This window comes from Hylaeus volcanicus, chromosome 1 (assembly GCF_026283585.1).
Source record: "Hylaeus volcanicus isolate JK05 chromosome 1, UHH_iyHylVolc1.0_haploid, whole genome shotgun sequence".
In the NCBI taxonomy this organism is placed as follows: Eukaryota; Metazoa; Arthropoda; class Insecta; order Hymenoptera; family Colletidae; genus Hylaeus; species Hylaeus volcanicus.
In genome coordinates, this window is record NC_071976.1 from 7,306,148 (window position 1) to 7,318,674 (window position 12,527).

General features: G+C 37.8%; 1 protein-coding gene across 1 annotated transcript in view; it reads right to left on the bottom strand.

Moving 5' to 3' along the window:
- Positions 1–12,267, bottom strand: part of LOC128874537 (eukaryotic translation initiation factor 4 gamma 3-like) — a 33,801-nt gene extending 21,534 nt beyond the window's left edge. The window contains exons 1-7 of the mRNA XM_054119359.1: positions 10,063–12,267; positions 4,581–4,939; positions 3,740–3,985; positions 3,355–3,481; positions 3,082–3,285; positions 1,772–1,968; positions 1–743 (exon numbers count right to left, since the gene is read on the bottom strand). Of these exons, the coding sequence (XP_053975334.1) occupies positions 1–743; positions 1,772–1,968; positions 3,082–3,285; positions 3,355–3,481; positions 3,740–3,985; positions 4,581–4,939; positions 10,063–10,405 (2,219 nt within the window). The 5' untranslated portion in view covers positions 10,406–12,267. The remainder of the gene's footprint in view (positions 744–1,771; positions 1,969–3,081; positions 3,286–3,354; positions 3,482–3,739; positions 3,986–4,580; positions 4,940–10,062) is intronic.
- Between the last annotated feature and the right edge of the window lie 260 nt (positions 12,268–12,527).

Genomic DNA, 12,527 nt, shown 5'->3' on the forward strand with positions numbered 1-12,527 from the left:
GCAGCAGCAGCAGCAGCAGCAGCAGCAGCAGCAGCAGCAGCAGCAGCAACAGCAGCAGCAGCAGGTTGATTGTGAGCATGAGTCTGACTTTTCCTTCTAGGTGGTGAACTCGATGAATTCTTACTGGATAAAGTGGGAAGTGGTTCTCTGGCAGGAGCCGGGTTAGCACTCGGGGCAGTGGTGGACGGTTTAGGGACTTCCGGAACGTTCGTACTTGGTGCGGTCACAAGGGGAATTGGGACTTGTGTCACGGTGGGCGAAGCACTCGTACTCGTACTCTTCACCTCGACTTCTGTTACAGTCATTGCGGATAACTGCGCAGAAACATCATCCTTGTTTACGTTACGTGGTGCAGCCGGTGGTGGTTCCTCGACAACCACACTTTTTATTTCACCACGAGGTTGAAATTCCTTCACAGAGATTTGCAATGGTTTAGACTCCGTTTTCACTGCACTAAAGTCTACTACTTGAGCCATGTTACTAGGAGTACCTAACGATTGACTACACAACGCGATTACGTTAGGTGTATTTTGCGTTGGTGAACTGGTACTACACTGACTGTTCACATCGTTATTAGAATTTGTTTGGGAATTTGATAAACTTTGCGTTACGTTTTGAGTTGCGGGTGTATTTGGTACACTAGTCGGTACCGTCGAGTCGGAACTAGACTCTTCGGTCCCGACTTTCACAAGAGTTTTCGCGACCCGCGCTGCGAAGTCGGCTTGCACCTCAGCGTTATTATTCTGTAACAATCACCAATTCTGCGTGATAGAGAATGATACATAGCAATCAAGTAAAGATTATGCTTGACAACTAAAAACTGGCTCCAAACTCAAATCATAGGACAAGAAATGAAACCAAATGTACTAAGAGAAATAAAATAAACGTTCAACATGTTTTCTATTTCTGTTACCCTTTAGCCATAGTTTTGCAAAAGATGAATGCAATTATAGAAAAAAAATATATATATCATAGGTTGTATCCTCATTTGCAGATTCAACAAAATTGATTTCTTTTTGATTTGTTTTCATTTTGAAATATTCAAATATCGTTTCTAAAAGGAAATTTCTTGTTTTTTTTTGCAATCGCTAAATAAAAGAGGTACAATATAGCCGTTCTCTGTTTGTCGCTTTTACAACGAATAACCTGTTTAGAGACATATTTAAAGTAATCTAAGTGTTAAGCTTTGCCAATTTGTTCCAAAACATACCTCTTGCAATTTGAAAATCACCTAAATTACAATTTTTCTGGTTGTTTGTATATTTAATGGTAATTTTACACGTGTACCAAAAATTATGTAAACAATCTTACATTCAAATTTTTGAATTATCTGTTCTTATAGTTTTCCTACAAAACATATCGATAAAAAACACTTTTTCAGCTTGCGAGCAAGGATACCTCCGTAAGTAATATATCAATGTTATACTAACATTGACTTTGTTTTATTTGCAATCAGGTTAAATCGTATAATAAATTTACCCAAATTTTCTACTGCGATATTACTTTAATATTAATAGTTTTCTTATAAAGAATAATAAATTTTAAATGCAATTGAAAATAAAAATATAAATAACCATGGCTTTTGGGTACAGATATAAACAATATAAACAATTGACTAAAAGAGAATATCAGTTACATATTCACATTTTACTTATTTTTTTAGTTTAACACTAAGAAGTGTAGAGGTTACACTAATATAAAATTTGGTATTGTTTCAAATACAAAGCTCTTATAGTCAATTGTTAATGTATAATATTCCAACATAACTCACCTGTGGCCGAGGTGTGTCACGGTTGCTAGAGTCACCACTTTGAATAGTTTCATTGTCCTTGTAAATTTCGTGACTTATATTTTTACCAGTCGACGGATCTACGATATCAGTAATAGCATTTTGTCCTCTTGGTTTCCGAGATTTTATTGTACTATTCGTCGTACTTGTTGCACCACCGTTATGGCCTGAGTACACATCTTTAAGTTATAAAACAAACAAAAAATTTACAATACAATATGTAAAACAAACATTTGGATTTAATGAAAGGCAGTTAAAAATTTTTAGATGAAATAATGACATTAATATGTCATGGTTATGTGGTTATTTAATAATAACCGTTTTATTGTCACTAATTTTCGTGTATCTAATCCGACACTCACCGCCGTATATTCTATACACATTATTCACAACGTACATTATTTAAAATTGAATAAATCACTAAAATTGCTTAAAAACTGACACGCAGTACTATCAGTATATCGTACAACTTGTCTCTTCTCTTGCTCGGGAAGAGTAAGACTGTTGCAGATGCTTTGAAAAAGGGATGCTACAGGCAGATTTAGGAATTCTACCTGGCCCTTCATACCTGAGTACAAAAGTAAATTTTGGGGGACAGATACAAAACCTTAAGGGTTTTGAAGATCTCAGATCTTAAATCTCGCCTACCTTTAAGGCTTTTCAGTCATAAATAAAACCCTTAAAACTTTTGGGACTTAAAGGAGATGCGTTTCTCTGATTTATGTTCCTTACTTTTCCAGAAATTTTACGAAGTTCAAAGACTACATGTTATCATTACTGAACACGTTATCCCGTAAACTTACTTTCTAAATAAATAATTTTTTAGTGCAATTGTATTCCATTGAAAATAAGACACATCTTTTTCAAGCATTAAAATGAAACAAATTTATTAATAGATAAACTTTTCTTATGGATTTCCAATCATTAAACGTCTGTTACTGTCAAATTCTTTTTAAATTTAAATATTATTGGAATCAATATAGTTATAGAATATATAAGCACAGTATGTAACTTTACTTAACCTTTTCAGGAACGATTTACTTCCTTGAATAGAAATTAATATTGACTCTAACATCTATCAATCTTTTAATGGTAACGCATTGAAATGTTAATTACAGAAATATGCGTCAGTAGTCCTGAAGAGATTATTCTTTTGAATTCGTGCATTTAACACACGCTTTGTATTACTGATAAAGTTTTTGAAAATAAATGATCTTCGGACGACAAGCCTATTCTCTATGAATTGAAGTTAACGATATGAACGTATGCCTTATAAATTGCTCATAACTTACCAGTCTGAGAAAGAGATATACCCATTGAGGGTAAAGACTGAGCTTGTTGCGTAGATTGCTGAAGCGTACCTTGTGGTACTACTGGGGCTCCTTGGGCACCGGCCAGCGGGCCTGCAACATGTTGTGCCCCACCAGTAACAGCATTCGCACCTGCTCTACTTAAACTTAGTGGTGTATTCGCTGGTTGGCCAGTAGGCCACAAATCTGCATAATAAAATATAGTGCTAATTAATTTGACATTTGCTCTCAATAATCAAATTTTACATTACTTACAAGGTTGAGGAGCTGGTGTAGGCGCACCATATCCAAACATATTTTGTGCCGTTAGAAGGGTAGAATGTTGAAATGGTGCGAAATATGATTGATTTTGATGCGTTTGATGTCGTTGCGGTGGACCAAACTAAAAGTACAAGTAATTTATTACACTTATGATCGTCGATAATGGAAATGATGAGTAATGTAATGCTTTATAAATAGGTAGTGTTCGCATAGATAGTTAATCAAATTTAGGAAAGTTGATTATAACGTGGTTCTATAGCTTATTTACTTCGTTTAATAACAAGTCTTCTTATTGAGATATTTCACGCTTCTTGCGATGCAAATAAAATGAGTGGCGCATGACAGTAAATATATAAAATCAACAGTACTTAACTACTACCTGAAGGGGTATTTGACTGCTCATGGGGTATACGGACTGCTGATGCAGACCAGAATGAATATTTGGAACTGGATACATTGTCCCAGATTGAACTGGCAAACCGCCTGGATGATAAATTGCTGTTGGTTGACCTCCACCTCCGGCGACACCTGACATCCCGACTACCTGTGCACCAGTACCTCCTTGACCCCCCCTGTGACTAAGACCTCTTGGTTGTTGCGGTCTTGGACCTTGCTGATAATAACCCTGAAATTAATAAACAACAGATAATTAAATACAACTCAAACATTGATCTGAAATCATGATATACAGATGCTACATTGTGAACTTATCATAGTAATATAAACTCACTAACATACAATCAATTATCTTTTTTACACGGTAAATGCGTTTGAAAAAAAACCATGTAAAAAGAGATATATTTCGGATTTGTTCCATAACTTTCATAAACCTTGTAACAAATAAGAAAGAGGCATCAAGGTTTATATAAATAAATAGTGTATAAAAACTGTTTCAAATAACATAAAATTCACATTTGTCACACTCAGCCTTCCAAGGAAACATATGACTTGAGAGGTCAGAGCATACAAAGTGTCGGCCAGAAAGTCTTCGGTGGTCTCCTACAACTCCAAGATTTATTTATCGGCGTCGCCAATGCCCTATGTAAAAATATTCAATATATGTGCACGTATTAAAGCAAAAAATTCGTGCGAAAAGAATAGAATCAGTTCTCTTTCTGTAAGACAATCTTGAACCGAAACCGTGTAAAAAGAAAATTGAGTGTACACCGACCAATTGACCAGTGTAAAATGTAGAAACTTTAACAGCAATTTAAGCTCACTTGCGTGGTCGGCCTCGTTTGTGTAGACCCATATACTTGTGATAGAGGTTGTGGTTGAGGTTGTAGATGAGCCTGTTTTCCCATTTCCTGTGGCGAGGGTGTATGCACGGGGGGTGTCGTAGTAGGCGCCGGACCTTGCGGCTGTTGTGACTGTACCCCAGGTGCTGGGGTTTGAGGTGGTGCTTGCCCTCCAGCAGGACCTCCTGGCGGTATACCTACCCCCGATTGTCCTATGGACTGTAAGCCGCCGAGTGGTGGAGGCCCTCTGCCCCCAGGTACTCCTACGCTACCCCCTCCCCCGCCCACCTGGCCCCCTGGTTGGGTGCCGTAATTTTGTCCAGACACATGAAACTCTGATCCTGCAATTAGAAAAAAAAAACACATAATTTTAAATGCTGCAATTACTGTGAAAACATGAAAAAATTGTTTTCAAACTACTGTTCTTAGACATACTTTTATCTAATCGTTACAAGATTTTTTTTTTTTTTTTTTTTTGTTATGATAACGTTTTTTCTATCAAAGGATTGAACTTTGATAAAGATTTGCAGATTACTCTTCAAATTTATATTTGTTTCAGTTAAAAACTTTCAACAATGATTGAATTACTAATAATACACATTTTGTAAACGAAAATTGTCTTGTCTCTATTATTATACGAGTATATACATATAACCATTTTTGCGCTAATCAGATAGCTATGATGAATTATGATTTTATACCTGCCAGAAACTGTGAAAAATTATTCGTAAAATGATAACTATGAGATATGCTCTATATGTATATTATTTATAACAATTTAATAAAAGTAAATGCAAACAATCATTCCGTTACAAATATTTTCACAATGTCCTCTTTTAAACATAAATATAGTCATAGGCATTCGACTCCGCAAAAAGTTAAAAATCAATCGTACAACAAAATAAAATCACGTTCGTAAAATGTATCGTATCGTTCTGCATGCCTGTCTTGTTCGCAACGTAACATCATCGTTTTTATACTTGACGCGTTTATATGTATATGTATTTGCATAGTTATACTAATTTGCTTTGCTTACTAATTAATTGTTCCATTCTATACGAGGACGCAAATAATACGTGTTACAGATCCGAAGTTTCACTTTATTCATACTATCGCATGTAAATGATCGTAACTCGATTACTCAACAAGTATCTACTCCCAAGCAACAAACACTTTCAAAATTGCAGTTAAACACTTTCAGCATACGTATCCCGCTATTTTTTCTTCGCGATAATGAAATAAATGCAGTTGAGTGGCACACCATATTGAACACTTCTTTTTTATGGAACAGATTTCAATGTAATCTACATTTCACTGCTGCAATAAATTAATTAATCCGTTTTTTGATGATAAACTCATACATATTGTATTCGAAATAAACCTAATAATCCTATTCCACTTAATGCTTCAAATGTACGCTATAGTTGCTTAGAGACTAAAAATATGGGGACAACAAAAATATGCTTTTCGTGTCGTACATAATCATAATTGAAACATTTAAATGTGATTTCTTTATTGCACGTATGAATCAACATAGTCGATTGTCGTATCGATATTTAGTACAAAATACACAATGATAATAATTCACTATCAGCATTTATCTCACTCGTTGAACGTACTCGTTTTTGTAATGTTAAAAAAAGAGGAAAGAAAAATACGAGTTCGTTGTACCGTACATATTCGCATACGCACGATATTTTTCTAACGTGGTGCGTTCGCCATTCTGTCGTTAAACGAATTACTCGCGAAAGCGATTATGCGTGGAATTGCATGACATCGCTTGACACGTCGTCGCTAAGAGATACAGTATAGTCGGTTACATGTATCGTCAAAATATGCCACGTGAGAATTATTGTCTCGGCAGAAAAAAAACCGACAAATTCGCGACAACGTAACGCGCTGGAAACGTGAAATGTTTCACGCAATGCGAGAAGTATTTTTCGCCACATGTTACGAACTTGTCGCGAGAAAATACGTTAAGAATACAGAGACAGATAAAAGGAACAGGGGAAAAAATATAGATACCTCGTTGGTCACCGTTAAAGATCGGCACAAAGCTGGTTATAGTTTTTCGTCGCGTAACGGCTGTAGCTAGTTGTACGAATAAATCTCTACAAGGAGAGAAGAACGAAGTGACAGGAACGCTCGAACACGAGCAACGAAACCGAGAAGACGGCCTCGCAAACGGCCATCTTTGCACATGTGGGCAGGGGCCAGAACAGTGCTGCTATCTGTAGTCCCGTAAGTGCATTGATTGCCACGAAAGGGGGGCGAGGCCGAACTCCATCGTCAGGATCGTGTTAAGTACCACGAAAACACGTAAATTGTAGATACGTTTATGCTCCTGTTGAATTCGGACCTACGATCCCTATTCGCTACAATTTCACGTAACGATCGAGTGATTTAAGAGAAACAATTCTATAGAAATTTATCTTTCTTCGAGCCAGGCTAAAGTGATTTCCATAAATCTTATAATTTGAGTAATAATCAAAATGCTGCATATCTTTATAATCGAAGTAATAATAAAAATTCTACGATGAAATTTGTTATTCGATAACAATAATTAACGACGATTGGTAATTCAGATAATTGAGAGACGTAAAAGATGAATAAATATTGTTGTGAATGGTAGTTTAAGACGTATACATGCGTATATCAACAGAGTGAAAGAACGTGGCCTAGAAAATACAATACAGAATGCGATACGTCATTTCCGGTGCCAATTCCTTCCCTCTCTCTATTGCTATCTTTACAACTCCCCTAGTTCCAACAATAAATCACAGCATAGTGCGCAGACACCATGAAAGATGTATTTTAATTGTAATCGTTCAACGAACCGACGTAGTTGGAAAATAATTTGACGAAATTTAGCCACATGAGAAACCAGCTTACCACGTTCGAAGATAATATGCGTGAAAGTAAAAGTGAGGTTAGAACGAGCACACATCAACCACGTGGCGGCTAATGCAAGACAGTGACACGCTCAAGTGATAAACGTGGCAACACGATATTTAGATACTGTGGTACATTCAGAGGGCAAAATTGCGTTGGGATTATTTATACATACATACATATGTGTTTCATGGCATCGCTTACGAGATTATGCATAAAATATATTTTTAAAACCAATACTCGGTTATGATCAACACGGCTATTTTCTCGACTTATATCTTGTTTTCACGATTCCATTCATTTACTGGTAAGATAAATTCTCGTTAAGTCTGAACTATCTTCAACGTAGTAATGAACGAAATTTATAAAATAAAGTTAGGGGTTTTCTTACATTTTCGAGGGTGTCAATAATGTACAAAGGTCAGACGAATTTCCATAGAAGGGAAAAATAAAAATTGAGGAAAGGGACGTTATATTAAAATGTTATATAAGATACAAACTTAATTAAAAGTTGTGTATAGGAATAGAACCGAAAATTTTGATACTTTTTGTAGTAAAAGTTGGAAAAATGTAGTTCATTGAAGATTTTACTTGTGTAAGACAAATTCTCATACTGAACTCTTGAATGAACTCACTTTGATCAATCTTTCAGAGGTAAATCAAAATTAATTATAATAACACTTTTGATTAACGATTGCGTGAAAGAATATACAAAAGATGTATTTTTTAAATTTGTACTCCTGCTATAATCTGCCAATTTGAGTAAGGTGTTACGATCATTAAACTAAAAAGTTTGTCAGATACCTACACGAAAGAATTAGTCTTAATTACAGGAATTGTTCAAACGTTAGAGCAGAGAGAAGGTTGGCGTAATCACGGCGAGACGTATCATGCAAGAGGAAAGAATCGAACGTACCGTCGCGACTGTACAAGGTAGAAAGCATTTTATCGATTGACCTATATCGTGAATTGTCTACAATGCCGCCCAGGGGCGCTAAGGACTAACCTAAATACTAAGTTATCCGATATATCGATACTATTACCATTCGTAGATCACCAGAATTTATTAATCGAGACTCTATTAAAGAATAGTATTTATCCTGATAAAAGTACCAAGAAATATACAGAAACTTTTGTATTATATACAAGGGAATGACGATAAAAACCCATAAAGCGTTTGCATAACGTATATGTACTAACAATTGAATGAATTTTGTGACCGAAAATAAACGATTGAAAAATTATGGGAAAAAAGCATCGCATCAGAGTACACTTGACATTACTATAACTGGAATATCGTCAACTTATTTTCACGGATATTATTCAGTACAGGCCGAGCTTGGCCGTGTATCTACAAATAGACGCAAACGGTTCGACTTCTGACAGATAGGCCACCAGGTCAAATTAACTACCTCCAGTGAGCTCGAAAATAACGGGCTTCGTGTATGTGTATTTCCCAGTTATACGCACAGGTCCTCGACACGTACATTCGCATACAACCACATTTGGATTGGCACGCAATGAAAGATACATACCGATTGAAATAAAAAGATGTAATCTCATGTAATTACGAATAAGTAAAAACTGCATGAAACTATTTTAAGACTGTAACAAATTAGGGAATTTCTAATGGAATGCATTAATCGTCAAAGGTTAAATGAAAAAATATAAATGATGCGTGGAAGTAAAGCAAAAGAGACAATGCTTCCAATGGTCACGAAAATATATGTCCATGATGGAGCAAATCAAGATTAAGCTCTCATACAGGTGAGCCGCATGCAAAATTACGTTTAAAATAACTGTGACAGGAAAGCATATTTTCTATTTCTTAGAAAAAGAATTTGTTGGCAAAGAAACTAATATGCTACAAAAATATGAATTTTCTATTTCAAATAGTATTGTGCTTTTGGTAGTGGTTAGTAAATATTTTCTACTATTAATTACTACTAAATTGAAGTAATGAGGATTGTAAGATTTCAATAGTATGCTCTAATTCTTCTAAAATAAGCAAAGTTCTCGAGAAATAAAGTGCGACGATTACAATCGTCTAAAAGCTTAAACGTTTGCATTAACGTTATCTGAATTTTCTTGAATAGATACCAATACCGATAACGATAACTCTGATACACCTTTGACCATAAAATAATACCGAACGCAATCAATAGACCTAACGATAATCGAATCGCATATTCGGTCAGCTGTGTGTCGCACGTGGATATTTAGTGGCACGTGTCTTCGTTTCGCATAGTTTTCTTTTTTTTTTTTAATCAACAAAAATGTGTAGATAAAACGAGGTCAATGCTTAACCCTTCAGGTGCTGGTGGGCGGCGCGTAAAGCGCGTCAGTCGATCGGCGTGTTTTCGAAACTCGGCGCTAGAGAGAGAGCGAGTTAATAATTTTGATATTTAACAAATTCCAGACTCCACCTTCAAAAAATAATAAAAACTTGTATTTTATTCTTCGACGAAGCCGCCAGCTACAAGTGGAGGAAAGAAATATAATTCTCGTGAACTTTCGTTTGGAATTTTCATTTTTTTTTTATTTTACTTGCCCCTTCGAAACTTGTACTTACTGACGTTCGTAGTGACAACGCGATACTGCGGCGGTGCTTGCTGATGCTGGTTTTGTTGCTGTTGCTGTTGCTGTTGCTGTTGCTGATGGCTGAGATGGTTGATGTTTACGGTAAGTTGATGATGGCTCAGCTGGTGATTCAAGTGAGGGCTCGGCGAGGGTGGTGGCTGATGGGCCGGATGCACGTGGTGATTGTGCCCCGCCTGAGGATTTTGGGGATGGGGGGCCGATAGGTGGTGATGGTGATGCGGTCCCCCGCAATGTGGAAGGAGACAGTGCATAGGTCCTACACCTACGGCAACACCCACTGCGCCCTCCTTCGAGACGCCGTATCTCGAAACCATTCTTCCTGATATAGCTTTTTCTTTTTATCACGCGTCAGCGACGCTATTTGGCCGAAAATGTTGCTTTCGAAAAACGAACGAGAACGACGAGTCGATTAATTCAAATGGCTCCTCCTTTCATATGATGAACATTCCAGGATTCGAAGAATCAGTATTCGTGAATGCGGTCATCGGGAGTTTATGCTGCATGTAAAAGAATGTAACGAACGTCGTTGCGTCCAAGTAACGAGAAAAATTTTCAATTCGTTTCACGTGTTCGCTCGTTCATGTTCCTTACTAGCGCGACTGTAAAAGCACGCCTCTGTTGTTACGTAGTAAAAATTCTTAATATATTTCCTCGTCGACGAGTTTAGAGTCGTCGACAGTTTCGACGCATTGAAAAACGGACAACGGTGTCAAGTGCGAAGGGCTTATCGACATTTAACCAACACTAGCTCCGTTGTCCACGTTCTCAATCGGCAATGCTGCACCATGATGTCATCGTCCACTTGATCGGCAAACGCGACAAAGGGCTTTATAAACGTGATTCGGGTATCATAATAGTTGACGGTTCCCTATATTTTACGGGGTTATCTCTGTGAAGACACTGGCAGTTTCGTTGACTTATTTCTGGGTTTTTTTCTCTCTCTCTCTCTCTCTCTCTTAGAGTGTTCTGAAAATGTATTCTATCGTAGTTGAATTGTTTTCTCTTCGAGTTATATTACAGTCTTCTCCGATCGGTTACTATTGTTTCAGACTTCACTTGTTACGGTTGAGAACGCTGGAAGTGTTGAAGGACATTTGACGATTACACTCGTAGGTCGAAACAGTTGACACGTAAAAATCCGAAAGGCGACGTAATTTCCGTTGAATGGTTATCGAAACGAAAGAAACAAAGTGTCTTGGCCAACATTAATGAGACGATCGATCGATAGTCACCGAATTTTCCTGCCTCAAACGCGTTTTATAGACGAAATGTCTGTACCCTCGACGATCCGAGGACAACATTTTCAACGAACACTTAAAAAAATCCAAGTTAACTCACACATTGAATTCCATCATTTGAAAACACTTGTTCACTGTGCATTTAATTTTCGGCTCGAAAATACCACGCCACCATATTGTTTTTGTTACGTGTAAATGCACGCGATTCCTCTTGATGCACTACTCCCGCACTCAACTGTCAAAACTCGTCAGCGTGGAGATGCACAAAGGTAGGAGACACGCTGAAACGGACGGCTATCGTACCTCTTGCATGCCAAAATCGATATTTAAGGCTCGACCGGCGTCTCCCTCTTCGTACCACCCACTCCTACCACAGGAAACTTCCTGTTCATGGAGCGCATACAGGTTATGTCTGCCGAGAATGTACCACCGAACGAAATCAGCGGCACACGAGTCCGTTTCGCTCCTCCAAATTTTCTTCTTCGCACGTTCCTTCTTCCCTATTCGATCACTAAGGGGAAGTCTCGCGACTGATGATCGGAGGTATTCGGTCGCGTGCCGAAAAGTACCGAGCGCGTTCTATGTAGTTCTCTCCGAATCGAGATTTATGCGAACGATAAAGAGTGCTGTAGATAAAGGAGCAAAACTTACGCGGGCACAATGCGCGCACCGGCCACTAACACTACAGAATTTCGAAGGCACACGCGACAAATATCCATAAAACGTGTGAATAGTCTGTTTAAAATCGTACAGGCAACTGAGACGACGACATCGAATACGGCGTCAAATCGCTCCTAGGTTGCGTGAGATTCTTTCACCGACACCATGAGGTTCTCCACGATGTTTTCCTTTCGTTTCAAGGACCCTGGTTTTTCGGTATTACACTCGCGACTTTGACGTGTGTGTTTAATGTACGCGTTTATAGTAGTATAGCGTGTTAACCCGGATAGGGGAGAAGTAAAATAAGGAAAACGTGAAGACGAGCGTACCCTTTTGCAAGGGACGCGGCGTAGACTGATGCAGGCTAGTCCTTCTCGCACGACCTACGAATCGCGACCCGTGGCCCCCTACTCGTTTCGCTTTGCAACTAAGGAGCGACAGGATCGTACAGCGATTCCAAAAGTGCCCTATGCTGTTTTACAACTTGGATCGTTTCTGTTCCAGACATCGCGATTACGCTTATCTCGTTCAATGTTCG